The sequence below is a fragment of the Ovis canadensis genome, chromosome X, assembly GCF_042477335.2.
Source record: "Ovis canadensis isolate MfBH-ARS-UI-01 breed Bighorn chromosome X, ARS-UI_OviCan_v2, whole genome shotgun sequence".
NCBI lineage: Eukaryota > Metazoa > Chordata > Mammalia > Artiodactyla > Bovidae > Ovis > Ovis canadensis.
The window spans coordinates 140,570,212-140,586,843 of record NC_091727.1 but is presented as its reverse complement, the minus strand read 5'-3'; the positions used below and the strand labels follow the sequence as shown (position 1 = coordinate 140,586,843).

At 42.4% G+C, this 16,632-nt stretch overlaps 1 protein-coding gene and 1 long non-coding RNA gene across 8 annotated transcripts in view; one reads left to right on the top strand and one right to left on the bottom strand.

The window, feature by feature from the left end:
• LOC138930617 (uncharacterized) overlaps nt 1–10,646 on the bottom strand; it is a 103,314-nt gene extending 92,668 nt beyond the window's left edge. For both annotated transcript variants that reach the window (XR_011446252.1, XR_011446253.1), the window contains exons 1-2: nt 10,516–10,646; nt 9,423–9,495 (exon numbers count right to left, since the gene is read on the bottom strand). This is a non-coding gene — a long non-coding RNA (uncharacterized lncRNA). The remainder of the gene's footprint in view (nt 1–9,422; nt 9,496–10,515) is intronic.
• Nucleotides 10,568–16,632, top strand: part of DIAPH2 (diaphanous related formin 2) — a 968,993-nt gene continuing 962,928 nt past the window's right edge. For 3 of the 6 annotated variants that reach the window (XM_070291115.1, XM_070291113.1, XM_070291118.1), the window contains exon 1: nt 10,568–11,098. In XM_070291115.1, the coding sequence (XP_070147216.1) occupies nt 10,964–11,098 (135 nt within the window). In that variant the 5' untranslated portion in view covers nt 10,568–10,963. The remainder of the gene's footprint in view (nt 11,099–16,632) is intronic. The other 3 variants (XM_070291114.1, XM_070291116.1, XM_070291117.1) reach the window with 3 other exon arrangements.

The window sequence follows — 16,632 nt, the reverse complement described above, 5'->3', positions numbered from 1 at the left end:
GGTCAAGTCTAATGGGGATGTTAGTCCTTTACATTGTCTTTATTGATTTTTGCCTCCTGGTTATTCATAGTAGATTTCTCCTTGGCTCACCCTTGCAGTTCCTCCTTCTCTGGACTATTGTGGATAACTGCATGGTGTCATGTCTCCTTGCTGGCACTCAGGTTGAGTTAACATTCTTATTCCCCAATAAAAGAACAGCTTATGAAAGTGATATCCTAATGTATCTCCCTGCCTCTAGTTTCTCATCTTACAAACCATTCTACATACCAATGCCAGAGCATTTCCCTAAAATATAGGGCTAATCATGTGTTTTTTTCCTGTTCATAAGTCTCTCACAACTTAAAGAATAAATTCAGAGTTCAGGATGGCATTTCAAGTTTTCCCAACTTGGCCTCATTGTGCTTTCTCAGCTCTATCTCCCACTATACAATTACAAGGGCTTCCCTGGTGGCTCAGATGGTAAAGAATCTGCCTGCAATGCAGGAGACCTGGGTTGTATCCTTGGGTTGGGAAGGTACCCTGGAGAAGGGAATGGCAACCCACTCTAGTATTCTTGCCTGGAAAATTCCATTGACAGAGGAACCTGGCGGGCTACAGTCCATGAGGTCACAAAGAATTGGATACGACTGAGCGACTAAGCACACACCATACAATTACAAAACCTACTCTCCAGTCCCATTAGATGACTAGTCCAAATTCAGCCCACATTTTTCTTTCTCTATGCTGTAGGTCATGCTGTTCCCTCTCCATCAAATACCCTTTTAAGTTTCAAGTTTGGGGATACTACTTATACTTAAGAGGTTCAGCTTTTCCATGAAATATTCCCCATTCTCTTCCTCCTATATGCTTCTGTAACATTCTTTTGTAGTTAAATCTATACCTGCCAGTTGCCTTGACTACATTTTAAGCCCACTGAGATGATGAATAGTGTAGCAGTCATTTATCCTTAGCACCATGCCCTAGACATAGTTACTACTCAATCTGCATTAATATCTCAATTTAAATTATATGTATATGCTCTAATATGCTAGCTAAAATAAAATCTAGTTATTTTATAGTTTTAATCATCAAAAGTAGTATAAAAAGGGAAAAAAGCAATCTTCTAATAATAGTTTTATCATTGGGCAGTGCCTGTGATGGAAGATTTCTTTTGTAGATTTGGGATCAAGCTTGACCCTGTGTATCTTTGAATTTGGCCATTCTCCAAGCCAAGAAAGACTTTGGGCATTTTGATGGTATAAAGCAACAACATGGTGAGGAATTTAAGGATGGAAATTTTTATGCAAATCAGCATTGGTTCATAGAGTTTAGAGGCAGGTCTGCCCTTGTGTAATGTCAAGGTGTAAGTTGAAGCTGCTAGTATTGAAGAGATGGCAGCTCAAATTAGCCTTTCTGTTTTGAAGGCAGCAGAAAGTCAATGATACAGGGCTACTTGAGAAAATAAATATGATAAAAGTAGCTGCAAGACAGAGATATTTGAATCTAGTTGCCAAGAAATCATCCAGTGACCAAAACTCCTTCCTAAAAATTTTCCTGGAAAATCATGTGTAAATCTCAAAGAAGGCTTTCTAAATGACTCTGCTATCCATTTTAGCTTCTAAAATGTTATAATGGAAGACTTGAAAGTAAAGACCTATATATTCTCTGCTGCTATATTAGGTAAAATATAATTTAATGTAATTGGTTTCTGGGTTTCTCTGTTTAATTCATTAATATAAACTTCTAAGAATTGTTCTGGTACATAATGTATAGGTGATTAAATATAGCATTTGTGGTCCTTTCCATAAAATAGCAGGTCTTGGCTCAGAAAGAAATCATTCTATTATGTCAGTCCTCCACATCTCCTGCTTTTGCCAGGGAAGGGGGGCAAGATTGGTGTCTGTGAGAGGATTATCAATTCTTTTCGACTTCAAGTAGGTATATGTTACTGTGTGTATAACAGGGAAGGTGGCTTAAACAACTGATCTGCATTTGTGTCCAAGAAAAAACAAGGTAATAATGAACAAATAAAAACTGATGTGGGATGCTAGAATCCTGAAAATATTATTCTCAGAGAAAGAAGCCAGCTGCAAAACTCCATGTATTGTATACAAAACATGTGTTGTATGACACAATCATACAATACAAGCCTGTGTTGTATGATACTGTTTATGTAAAATGTCCAGAATAGGCAAATCTACAGAGACATAAAGTGAATTAGTGGTGCCTCAGGTCGGGGGCTAGGGGAGGGGGTGCAGGGAGTGACTTGGAACTGGGGAGTTGAGACAGCTAAAGAAGGGATCGTTTTTTGGTGTGATGAAAAGATGTTAAAATTGATTGTGATGACGGTTGTGCAACTTGGGGGAATATACTAAAAACCACTGAATTATACATTTAAAAAGGTGAATTGTATGATATGCAAACTATACGTCAATAAAGTTGTTAAAATTTATATGAGACAATATAGAAAACAAAATAAACCTACTTCTAAGACTTGCCTAACTACTGATGCCCAGATATGAGAACATGTTTTTATTATTATTTACAGATGTCAAACAGGTATTCCTTAATTTTCAAGTAATTATATTTTGAAAAAGTTAGAAAATAAACACAAACCACAACATAAAAGAGATAATCAATTTTAATTGCATAATTGTAGTCTTGAACTTACTCATCTTCAAGAAACTGTTTACACTGATTAAACAAAAATCCTCAACTTCAAACATGAATAGCATCCCTATGACCACCAGTGAGTGCTTCACTGATTCACATACTTTAGCAAGCAGACCATGTTTTCCTCTCAGTTTATTACTACATCTATGTCTTAGTAACTTATAGATTGGACAGTCACCATACGTGACCTGTCAAGCCACTTCTGAAGATCACTCTCTGTCTTTGGTTAATGTGGAACAGGAAATCTGTTCTTTGTTAGACGCATATTTTCCAGATAAAATTCAAAGGGCTGCTTTCCAGCATACTGTATAAAACCATAGATGACACAAATCTGGGTATTCTCAAAATCTCTACCAGTCTCAACATTTTCCCCAAAAGGAGACACTGTCACTATTGTCTCTTGGACGAATTTTCTGTGGGGCTGTGGCTGCACCAAACCCTGTAAATCCTCACAACAGAGCACGTTAACTTTTACCTCCAGGTAAGTGACCATTATTGGTCATTACTGCTCCCAGGCCTTTTCTTGTTGTCCACTTTTCTTCTGCAGGGACCAATCCTGTTCCTAGTCAGAGACGATTCAAGAAGCCATTATTTCAGTAGTTTGGGTCATTTAGCACCCTATGGACCTATTATTTGTGTCCCTACTCTGAGCTCACAGATTACTTGAAGTAACTGGGTGTCTTGTGTGCCATTTTTATTTGCCTGTCTCTGCCTCTTTCGTGGACTTCATCTGATGTGCCAGTTCCTTTAGGCATGGTACACTGTTTTGCCAGACTTCTTAAGGAATTGCTCATTTGTTTCTTTTTTTTTTATTTTTAGTTTTTTATTTTTTACATTTTAAAATCTTTAATTCTTACATGGATTCCCAAACATGAACCCCCCTCCCACCTCCCTCCCAATAACATCTTTCTGGGTCATCCCCATGCACCAGCCCCAAGCATGCTGCATCCTGCGTCAGACATAGACTGGCGATTCAATTCACATGATAGTATACATGTTAGAATGTCATTCTCCCAAATCATCCCACCCTCTCCCTCTCCCTCTGAGTCCAAAAGTCCGTTATACACATCTGTGTCTCTTTCCCTGTCTTGCATACAGGGTCGTCATTGCCATCTTCCTAAATTCCATATATATGTGTTAGTATACTGTATTGGTGTTTTTCTTTCTGGCTTACTTCACTCTGTATAATCGGCTCCAGTTTCATCCATCTCATCAGAACTGATTCAAATGAATTCTTTTTTACGGCTGAGTAATACTCCATTGTGTATATGTACCACAGCTTTCTTATCCATTCATCTGCTGATGGACATCTAGGTTGTTTCCATGTCCTGGCTATTATAAACAGTGCTGCGATGAACATTGGGGTACATGTGTCTCTTTCCATTCTGGTTTCCTCGGTGTGTATGCCCAGAAGTGGGATTGCTGGGCCACCATCACCCTAATACCAAAACCTGACAAAGATGTCACAAAAAAAGAAAACTACAGGCCAATATCTCTGATGAACATAGATGCAAAAATCCTCAACAAAATTCTAGCAATCAGAATCCAACAACACATTAAAAAGATCATACACCATGACCAAGTGGGGTTTATCCCAGGGATGCAAGGATTCTTCAATATCCGCAAATCAATCAATGTAATTCACCACATTAACAAATTGAAAAATAAAAACCATATGATTATCTCAATAGATGCAGAGAAGGCCTTTGACAAAATTCAACATCCATTTATGATAAAAACTCTCCAGAAAGCAGGAATAGAAGGAACATACCTCAACATAATAAAAGCTATCTATGACAAACCCACAGCAATCATTTGTTTCTTAATCCCAATTCCCACGATTGGATTCCTGCTACATACTGATTGCTTCAGCCTCTGCCTACAGAGTGGATTCTATTCTCTGCCTGCCAGCCAGGACATCCATTGTTGGACTTACAGAATTTAGCTCTCTGCCTGCTTCTTGCCTACAGAAAGACACAATCTTTCTGTTTTTCCAGCATTCCCAGACTCTTTCTGTTGGTGACTATAGGAACCTTGTTAGTTTTCTTGTCCTGCCCTAACGAGTCTCTTTAGTGTCTGGGTATCAGGCTCCTTGGTCTGGCTCTGTGTGCCAAAAACAAGTACCTGCTGAGATATGATCTCCCTTTTTACTACTGGGTTTTTATTGCCTTGAGCCAGTGTTTTAGTAATTCTTGTTTCCTTTTTTTTTTTTCATTTGCATCCTGTCTGTAATCTGTGGAGAGGAACAATGTGTTCCTTTAAATATTTCTTGGATTCGTTCCTTTTTCTTCATTTCCTCTGGGGCCACTTTAGTTCTGATCCTCATGACTTTATCCAGCCAGGACTTTATCTAGTTTCAGCTAGAGTTCAGCACTGGTGCCTCAGAGGGTCACCTCAGAGGATGAGAGAAGCCAAGTGGTCATGAGGACTGTAATCTCCACTCCTACAGGTCAGCTAGATTCATATCTGTTGTACACACTGAGGTTCTGTAAAGTTTTTGTTTGGGGACAAAAAATTCGGACTGAGAGAAAAATAAGTTTGAAAATCAGTCCCTCCAGTTATTCTGCATACCATTGCCAGATCAGCTCCTTAAAATATTCTTTTATTTTATAACATTTCCGCTAGAGTCTTATCAGTCATTACTATCATGTCTGATATTCAAATCTGTTTACGTGCTGGGCAAATGCTATGGGGAGAACCATGTTTCCTACTATTATTCAAAATCTATATTCTCACCATTCTACTCAAGCCCCTTTGGCCAGTATTGCTTCCAGGCCATTCTATATGCTGTCTTTTCCTTCCTTCCTTTCTTTGCTTTGCCTATTGAAGTCTCATTTCTTTTTCAGGCCTTGGCAGCTCAAGTTCTCCTTGAAAACTTCTTCATCTATTCTAGGTCTGACTCATCTCACCCCTTCACCATGTTATCCTGAATTTCCAGTTAGTACCTCATTGGCTCAGACCATAAAGACTCTGTGCAATGCACGAGACCTGGGTTCAGTCCCTGGGTTGGGAAGATCTTCTGGAGAAGGAATGGCTACTCGCTCCAGTGTTTTTGCCTGGGAAATCCCACGGAAGAGGAGCCTGGTGGGCTACAGTCCATAGGGTAGGGTCACTAAGAACTGGACACAACTGAGTGACTTTCATTTTTCCTTTCTCACCTCAGAATTAGGCAGCCACTTTCCTCTCACATTTCTACACATTTCACTTGTTTGTTTTCTCAAGCACATTTTATACCTATCGATGGCAAAGAACGTATATTTTACAGTCTGTTCTATTACAAGGATTTGCGTATCACAAATAGCACATTAGTGATTGGTCAGTAGGAGAACAGTGTCACTAAAATTAGGTGGAAGGCCAGCTGGTTCACATGCGAAGTGTTTTAGCACTTTAAGTTTCAACATGATCAGGAACCAGCTTTCTCACAATTAAAGAGAAACCTTCATGATATATGAAGGCTTTCAGAAATAAAATAATAATTCTGCCCCAAAGTCTGTCCCTTTTGTGTGACTGGTTTAGTGGTTTCAACAACCTCTAAGTCGCCCACTACATTAACTAGTTGGTGAAGCTGTGAAGACCTTTCATCATGTGTGTCTACAAAGTTGTTTAGTTGCTCAGTCGTGTCTGACTCTTTGCGACGCCAGGGACTGTAGCCCACGAGTTTCCTCTGTCCGTGGAATTCTCCAGGCAAGAATACTGGAGTGGGTTGCCATTCCCTTCTCCAGGGGATCTTCCTGACCCAGGGATCAAACCCAGGTCTTCTGCATTGCAGGCGGATTCTTTACCGTCTGAGCCACCCAGGAAGCCCTCTACAAAGCTGTACATGCATGCTCAGTCACTTCAGTTCTGTCTGACTCCTTGAGACCCTACGGACTGTAGTCCAACAGGCTCCTCTATCCATGGGATTCTCCGGGCAAGAATACTGGAGTGGGCTGCCGTGCCCTCCTCCAGGGTATCTTCTACCAAGTTGGGTATTCAATTATATTTTTAATTCTTAAGAAAATGGCATCTATTAAAAGTAAATGCCCTTGAGGATTCACATCAGGGAAAGAGGAAGCATGAAGGATTCAAAGCACTGATGACTGTGCCACTGGGTGTAGATGCCAATGGAGATTCAATCTCCTGAGTGTTTTCATTAGAGCTCTGGCTAAAAAGTTGCACTGAGTCTAAGTGATCTTTCCTAACCACGCTTTCCTCAGAAATTCTGTTTAGTGCGTAATTTTGCAGAACAGGAGATTTCTCAGGAAGACACATGTGCTTTGAGAGCAAAACATCGGGTCCTTTTTTATTCATGTGACTAGTTTGGTGTTGCCCATGTAGTATGTGCTTAATAAGTACTTGTTTATTCTCAGGCCACCTCTAATTCACATTTTTTCCATGACCTTGGAGTGAGTGATTTTCTATTGTTGTTTAGTCACTAAGTCATGTCCGACTCTTTGCAACTCTATGGACTGCAGCATGCCCAGCTTCCTTGTCCTTCACTATGTCCCAGAGTGTGCTCAAACTCATGTCTCTTGAGTTGGTGACGCTACCTAACCATCTCATCCTTTGCTGCCCTCTTCTCCTTTCGCCTTCAATTTCTTACTTTTGTCTAATCTATGTCAGCTTTAATTTCTCTATTAATTGTCCAGATTGTTTAGATGAGAACACGTAGCAGAAGGGAGACACAGAAAGCCAGATTGATACTAATAAGGATCATCAGAAACCTCTGGGGGTAATGGATGACTCTAAGATCAGTTTGAAGAAAGACAGAACCTAGCAGCCTTTTATCTTTCATGTCTCCAAGGGCTGGCTTTTAATGTTAACTGGGTGCTAAATTCATAAGTGATTAGAAGGAGACACTACAAGGCCATGGGGTCTAACACACACTTTTGAAGTCCCAACAGATGGTAGCAGCCTCCTTCTTTCTACAGCATCAGAGAAAAGATGTATTTTCACCCACCGGCCTATTTGTGTGTCCCAGGAAGGTGAAAATAAAGAAACGTAGATACAGTGGGAGCAGTCCTAGGACTGAACTTGGTGAAGTGCCTGGTTCATGATCAGTGGACAGAGTATCCTTGCAGGGGACCAGTGGCTCCTTATGTGTGCTAGCTTTCCAGAGAGACCCTGATGTTTGAAAGAAGGGGGTTTGTTTATTTGTAATGACTGTTTACATGAACTGGAGCAAAATGTTGAAAAGAAACATCCAGAATGAAGACAGGGCTAGGATAATCACAATAAGGTCAAATGTTAAGTCATCTCAGGGACAGATTGTCCTCATTTTTTGTGGTGCAGAGTATGTACCTTTTACATGCACGTCTTCTTTGGTTTCAAATGTAGCTTCACCTGGCCTGAGAATGCTGCAACCCAGCCTGACTCTGAAAATAATGTTGACCCATTTTCAAGTATCCGCACACCAAAAACAGGAGTCACTTGTATTATAATGCCTTCACCGCTTTTACCCTGGAAGAGGAAATGGCAACCCACTCCAGCCTGCTTGCCTGGAAAATCCCACGGACAGAGGAGCCTGGCGAGCCACAGTCCATGGGGTCACAACGAGTTGGACACAACTGAGGAACCAAGCATCACTGCTTTTAAAACCAGACCAATGAGATCTGTTAGTGGGGACCTTCATGATCTGGAAGCTGCCTATCTGTTCTGCTTCTTCTCTTACCATGAACAACCCCAATCCGTTGCCTTCAATTTCTTAACCACAGAGTCTCTGCACATGCTATGGTCATTTCCTTTGCCTGGGATGCTCTTCACTCTTCTTTTTTACCTTGTAATTGCTCAATACTTTTTTTTTGTTTGTTTAAAATCGTTCCCAATAGCCAGAAAGTTCCATAAAAGCAAACCACATCCATATTGTTCACCATCTTGTTCACCGCTGTAATGCCTAGTAGGGTATCCAAAACTTAGCAGGCTGTCACCAAATACTTAGTGACTTTAATTTGACCCTTTAGACTCAATTCAAACATCATCCTCTTTGGGAAGGTGTCTGAGAGCCTCCGGCACTCCTGTGTGCTCCACAGTCTCCCTGTTCCTATCTATTGAAGTACAGTCAGTAACGATCAGTCTCTCCAAGCAGACTGCTGCTGCTGCTGCTAAGTCGCTTCAGTCGCGTCCGACTCTGTGCGACCCCAGAGACGACAGCCCACCAGGCTCCCCCATCCCTGGGATTCTCCAGGCAAGAACAATGGAGTGGGTTGCCATTTCCAAGCAGACTAGGCAGTTCTAAAGGGCAGAAACTGTGAGGTTCATACTCCTAACACACAGCACTCTGGATATCACCTGGTATACTTGAAGGCAGCAGTCTCCAGCCTTTTTGGCACCAGAGGCTGGTTTTGTGCAAGATAATTTATCCACAGACCAGGTTGGAGGCAGTGTATGTTTCAGGATGATTCAAGCACATGACATTTATTATGCACTTTATTTCTATTATTATTACCTCAGCTCCACCTCAGATCATCAGGCATTAGATCCCAGAGGTTGGGTACCCCTGCTCTAAGAAGCTCAATGAAGATCTACTGAGCAGATTACCAAGCAACATTTGGGCTCAGAGCACCCTCAGCTATGGCTCATATCCATGTCTCTAAAACAGGAATTATCTGAAAGCAGTGGATAACCAGGTCACATCTTACTGCAGCATCCATTTCTATGCCATTTTTCAGGAGAGGGGCATTTAAATAATTTAAATCATGCATGAGTGTGTATGTGTGTGCACGTGTGTGTAGTGAGTTAAATTCAGAATACACATCAAATTTTAAGTCAAACAGGAACTCCTACAAATTTACCTTAGGCCTCCTTGCCCACCCTGTCTGGAAGCATGTATCCCCTCTTCTCTGCTGTCCTCGGGTAGTTTACCACCTGCATAATTAAAAAGCAAGTTAAGGACAATGGCAAAGCCAGCATTAAGACTGCTTTCAGATGTCTAACATTGTTTTTCTTGTACTTTCCAATTTACTTGCCTCATCTCATCTACAGCATGGTCAAATTTATCCTAATACACTCTCAATAAATGTGTTCATAAAAAATTAGCAGTTTAGGTTGAAGGTGAGTAGGGCAAAAAGATCAGAGCCTGAAGATACATGAATAACAGGCACATGGGCATGTTTATAGGCACATGGGGTCTAAATTTACATTTCTAGCTTCTCCAGGTTGTATGAAGGTGGTTCATTCAAGTTCTGCCAGGTCCCGCGATTGTTCTCAGTGTGAACACTGTTTTTAAAGAGGCGTGGGCCTCTTCCTGACAACTCTAGGGTGAAAAATTAAGAATACCCGCGGTGCCCTGTGGCTGCTTCGCTGTTACCTAGCATTTGTCTAGAGATTTACATTTTTAACAAAGCTTTGACACACGAGTTCTTACTCGCTCCCCACAACTCTCAACCTAAAGTAGTTCGGAACACTGAAAATAGCACTCAATCCAACTGTTAGCTCGCCATAGGTGCTTCGCCCCTCTGGATTAAGCGGTGGGCGGCTGCTGCCTCTCCCACCTCGCAGCCTGGGAATGAAGGAATGACTGCGTTTCTTTGGTCTCAGCGCAATCATGGCAACAGAAAACACCCACTCCTTCCACTTCGACCCGCACAGTCTGTCTAGGCAATTAATCAGCGCTCCCCATGGCGGTGCTCCTGCGGGGTGCCAGCTGTCTTGCCAATCAACCCCTCCCACGGAGTGGAGCACAACCACACCCCCGGGCAAGGCCTCGGCCAGCCGGGGAAGGTGCTCTGGCCTACACGAGCGGAAGCGGAGTCTCAGGTAAAACTCACACGTGAATCCTCCCAGGCCTCAGTGTCCCCGTCTCTAAAATGGGCTACACCTCCCCTCTCTCGGCTAGTTCCCTTCCATTGCACGCTAGGCCCCTAGGAAGGGAAATCAGTGCTTAACCTCAGCTTCAAGTCCTCTCGTTTGGCAGCCGTCGCCGCGCCGGGCATGCTCAGTAGCCGGGCCGCCCGGCAGCGGGAGTAGGAAGCAGCTTTCCGCGCCCGGGCGGCGGACTGCGGGCACTTTGATGAATCACGTGTGCGGAGGCCCTCTTAAAGAGATAGGCACCTACTTTCCCTCCACCCTAAACACCGCCCTGAGGGCGGCGGCGACCGTGGTAATCACAGCCGCTCGGGGGCAGGGCTTGCCCCAGCGCACAGTAGTGGCAACGGCTTGCCGAGTCTGGGGTGCCTGGGAGCCGGGAGCCCCGGGGACGTGAAATCGGCAGACCCACTTTCCCTTCCAGGAAGAGGCGCTGCCGAATCCGCGCGGGGCAGCGAGACCGCCCCAGGGGCTTCCTCAGTGAAGCAGAAGTGGGGTTCCAGGGCACAGGTGACAGGGCCGAAGAAAGATGGAGCAGCCCGGGGCGGCGGCGGCGGCGGGCGCGGGAGGCAGCGGCGAGGAGCCCGGTGGGGGCCGAAGCAACAAGCGGAGCGCGGGGAGCCGGGCCGCCAACGAAGAGGAAACGAAAAACAAACCTAAATTGGTGAGTGCTCCCGCAGCCCCCGCCGGCCTTAGGGACAGCGAGAGCCCCGGGATCCTCCTGCCGTTGAACACGGGGGGACCCGGGGCCCCCTCCCAAGGGTGACCCGCGACCTCGCTGTGCAACTCGGGGAGCCGCCAAAGCAGCGGCCACGCCGAGGCGCGGAGACGGCGTGGGGGCGGAAGAGCACCCCCTTCTCCAGTTAACTCCTTTCTCCGTCTTGGCAGCCGGGAGGCGGTGCGGGAAGAAGAAAGGCCCCACCCCAACTTGGGGAGACCCCGAGTACAGGGTAGGGGCTGTTGTTGGTCTAACTTGGGGGCGCGATCCTTCTTTGCGCGATTTCATTCCCCTCCCATCCGTATCAATTGCTGGGGTTTTGACTCTTTAACGCTTAGGGTCCGGGCAGGGGAACCTCTTTTTTTTTCAGCCCCAGTACTAGGGAGCCCACTCACAGACTTACAAAAGAAAAACAAGCAAACAACAAAAAAAACCGAAAAAACAACCAATCAACCAACCAAACAAAAATCCCACCACTACCGCAACAAAAAGCACACAACTTAGGCCCCCAGTATTTTCTGCTTGACCAGATATCTAAGGAAGAGGCGCCTACGTGTCCCCCCCCCCTCGCCTCTCCATGTGCTCGCCCAAGAAACATTTCTTTAAGAGTGGGGGGGCGTGGGAGTTAGAGGCTGGAGGGGGCACCGCCAACTGTCGTGTGTGTGCGATCGCCAGTCGTCCAGGACTTCCACTTAGCAGATTAAGAACGCTCAAAAGCAGTAGACCGACTGCACAAATCGCCCGTCTTGAGAGTGTCTGAAAGAGTGAGAGCAGGCAGTCCATTTCCTGCCACTGACTTCATGTGCGGAGGAATGAAATCTATGGGGCCTGGTATTAGATTGGGAAATACTGGGGTTTCTTCAACTCATCAGTTAAAAAGGTTCCTCTTTTTTTTCTTCTTTTTTGCCTTGAGCTTGTAGAAAAACGGTATAATAATAGTGAAACTTCAAAACTGGTCAAATTCATGCAGCGTGTTGGCTAAAGACTTTTTTTTGTCAGCCCTGGCAAATATTAGGCAGACGTTTATCAATAAACTTTGTCATTCGGATGACAGAGGGGACATGGTTTTCCAGCTCAAATTCAGCAAATACTCCTCCTGTCCGAAAGTTCTGTTTGTTTGGAGCGCAAAAGCCACATGTTGTATGTTTAGTTTTCAGTTTTAACCAGCAACTGGGTTATAAGGAAGGACGCAGTGACCTTATAACTAAAGACTTTTCTTAGGCCATCTGGCCATTTAGTGTGTATTGATACCTGTTGTGCTTCTCTCTTGCCCTCTGTTTGCCTTTCAATTATGGACTGTCCAGATTGGAAAATAGTGATCGAAGTGTTATGGTTACAGGAAATTTACAGCCTTCTATTATGTGGAAAGGGACCTAGCAGGGTGTAATAAAACAACCAGTCTAAGGTCTCATCAGTTCCACCTTAACTTGAGGCAAACTGACAGTTACTTGATGTGTCCTGTTACCACTCTCCCCTCTAGTATTTACAAATGAAGAAACTGAGTCACAAACTCTGTGAATTATCTGCCCTGACAGAGGTTTAATGGGTACTCCTATTACAAAACTTAGAAAAGGTTTGTTTCTATCGCCAAGTTTAATGTATAAAAATCCTGATGTGATTTTTGAAATTTAGCATTTTGCAGTAAAAGAGTGATCATGTTTCTTCTTTCTTTCTTTTTTTGGACCCAATACAGAACTGGCTTAAACAGTGATTAAAAGTTTAAACAAAAACAAAAGTGAACTGATAGTTTCCACGAAGTGTGGTACATCCAGCAAGAGCCTTCCACTTTTGGGATATACGAGTTCAAGAAAAAGCACTTATCTCTGTCTGTTAGTAATAACACCTTGATTCTATGCTTCCCTTCCCTTTGGTCATTTGTCCTGTTTCATCTTTTATGCTTTGATAAGGTAACTAGATAGTTGTGAGATGGTATCACTTTCAGTTCCTACCTAACACCATTTGGTGTTGAACATAGGTTAATACATTAGAACAAGTATTTGAGTCCAAGAGTTTGTTGATATCAATGGAACTTTCTTTTGTACTCAAAATAACTTTTGAGCCTTACATGATTTTACAAGCAGATATCTCAGACTTCATAAACACACATAAACACATATTTAGGACGACATTTCAGTTCATTTTAAGGTTTTAAAGTTGACCAAATAATAAGACTTGGTAAACTTTTAAAATAAATGCCTTACTCCTTATTTTGAGTTGTCTTATTGAAGTGCTCAACATGTTCTAAGGCCTAAGAGAGGAGTGCATCCGGGATTCTTGAAATATTGTTGGTAGGGTAAAGCATTACCTGGACTAAATTTTATAATGTTGAGTATTATGTTGTTAATCACTGTAGTAGTTCTTAATTGTGTTCCTGTGTCTGTGTGTGTGTAAGGTGTTGTGGGAGGTTGTAAGAGAGCACCATATAGTAATAGAAATTATTTGTGTAGGTGATTATGGGGGATAAGGGTTCTTAAACTGAAATCATATGAAAAAATTTGAGTGTATGTAGATACATTTATTTTTCTGGGCCCCCTAGTTTTCATCAGTTCCTTAAAGGCATGTGTCTCCTATAGAAGAATGAAACTGTTGGGTTACCAGAGAGTAAAGGAAATTACCAGTTGATTCCACTTGAAGAAACTGGGAAGAGGAGGAGGTCATTGACAAGGGAGAAGGGAAATAACACTGACTGCATCAGTGGTTGATATTGAAGATAGTTCATCTGTCAGTAAACAGTTAATTAAAAACGTCTATATAGTATTAGCTAAAATGAGTTTCTACCATGTAGAAAATTTGACACCATAGCTATGGTATAGTGGATTCCTACAGTATAAGGGTTGTGATTCAGTTGTTTTCATTTAGTTTCTCATTGTTCTGGGAAACTGGAGAAGGAAGACACGTTTTCTATAGAGAGGAATGACTTTTATTTATATCCTTTAACCTTTGGATGGGTATTAGTGAGAAGTTTTCAGAGCAACATTTCAGGACTTTTAATGACTTCTGCATGGGATTAGTTAAATCAGTTTAATAAAGCTTACTTCACTCTTCTTCATATATACAGCCTCATAATGACCCTTTTATTTTGGTTCTTTTTAATGAAGGCAACCTTGTTTTGGACTCATCACTATTTGAATAATGCCTTAGTAGTAGAGCTTTGTATTTTATGTAAACCGTCTGGTTAGGCCCAGATTGTAGCATGTCATCAAACAACATGAATCTTAATTAATTAGCAATTTGATGTCAACCATGGAATGTGTTTTGTCAGCTCAAGTAGTTCAGAACACTCGGGAAGTGTCATGAAGGACATCCTGAATCGCACATATTTCAGGCAGTGATTTAACCATTAAGAGAGGCTAGTGTAAGAGGCAGGTTTCCCTGATGGCTCAGCAGGTAAAGAATCTGCCTGCCAATGCTGGAGATGCAGGAGACCTGGGTTCGATCCATACGTCAGGAAGATCCCTTGGAAAAGGAAATGTTAACCCATTGCAGTATTCTTGCCTGGAAAACAGAGGAACTGGAGGGCTATAATCCAAAGGGTCACAAAGACTCAGATGCGGCTAAGCACAGTGTTAAAGGTAGAACCAGCACCCCTCACATACATACTGTGGGGTAGAGTGGCGTAGCATTCTTTGACATTTTTGCATTTTGACTTTGTATTTCTGTATAATTCCTAAAGCCTTTGGTTGTTTAGATAGTGTAGTTGCATTAGTAACTTGAAGTAACAGAAGTTAATATTCTGGTTCTTATATAACTTTCTGAATATTGGGTTATTTGTTTTTAATTGGTTTAAACATGTTTTGATTTTAATTGATAAAGGAGAGCATAGTGGGTTCCTGTATGCCACAAAGACTTAACTGAGCACTTACTATGTGCTAGGCATTATTCTGAAGGTTGGTGATATAAAGATGCCATTGTCTAGTGAGGGAGACAGGGAAGTTAACTAACAATTACAGAGCTGTGTGATAAGGAACAATGGGAATATGCAGAGGAGGGTGATAATAGAAACATCATGGAGAGGCGTCTGACTCAAATTGAATGCTTGAGTGTGGGAAGGAAAGGCTTACCATAGTAGGTGGTATTTGCACCAAGGCTTGAAGAATGAGACATTAATTGATGAAGGGGAGGGAAAGGCATTTAAGGGAACAATGTATACAGAGGTAGAGAGATGTGGTAGCATGCCCAGTAAAGGAGCTGTGGATTGATGTTAGTGGCTGAAACAAAAGTTACATATGGTGGACCTGTCAGAAAAGAGATTGAGTCCAGGTCTTGATGGGTATTTGTATGCCATGTTCCAGTTTCCACTTCTTTCTGAAAGCCATAGTAAGTCACTGAAGAGATTTGAGGAGACCGAGCTGATCAGAATTGTGTGTCAGAAAGAAACTTAATATAGTGGAGACTTTCTTGGACAAGGGTGCCAGAATGGAGGCAGGAAGACCAGTTAGGAGGAGCACAGTGGTATAAGAGTTCACTGTTTGGGGTTGGAGACCTGAATTTCAGCTGCAGTGCCTCCAGTCTTCCATTTACTCAGCATATTTCTCTGCAACCCTGTTTCCTCCTGCTGCTCCATCACCGCTCCTTCCTTCTACACACCCTGAACATCTTCACCAGATTGGAAATGTCTGCCGTGTTTTTCTTTATAAATCTAACCTCTCCAGGTGGTGTCTCATAATGCTCTCATTCTTCCATTAAGCCATCAGCTTTCTGAAAGCCCTTCCTTATTCCGAACTCCTGTCATGAGTCTTAATGTTATATGCTGATCTCGTATGTCCAATAGATTTTAAAATGCTTCTGGGCAAGGGTCCTGCGTTATGCCTGTTCTTAAATCTTGCAGACCAGTGCTGGGGTGCAGAAGCACTCAACATATTATTATTAGCGGGAATTCTTTCCCTATAGGCCAGACATTTTGAGAGTATGAATTGTTGAAAAGAGATTTTTTGAAAAAGAAATGTGCTGGTTTTTTCCTCTTAGAATATATACTCCATCAAATGAACCTATTTGTACATGTTTGTGTGCTTTCTGTAATTTTGAAAGTTGAGAAACTTCTAGCTTGATTTCTTATTTGTTTGATTGGGTTCTTGTGATGTCACAGCCTGAACTTCCATGTGGGGAACCAGTATCCAACAACAACAAAAATGATACAAATAGTCACAGATATAGAGAACAAACTTATCGTTATCCAGGGGGTAACGGAATGGAGGGATAAATTGGGCGATTGGAATTGACATGTATATCATCAGTTATACTGTAGTGATCTATATAGGAAAATAATCTGAGAAAGTGGATATATGTATATGTATAACTGATTCACTTTGGTGTACAAACTAGCACATTGTAAGTCAACTATACTCCCATAAATATTAAAAAAAAAAACTATTCATGACCCAAGTAACATTTCATTGATAATCGTACAAGATATTGGATTATTAGCCAAAGAATACTGAATAGAGGACCAAAGGACCTGGGTTCCAGTATTTAGTCTTTTA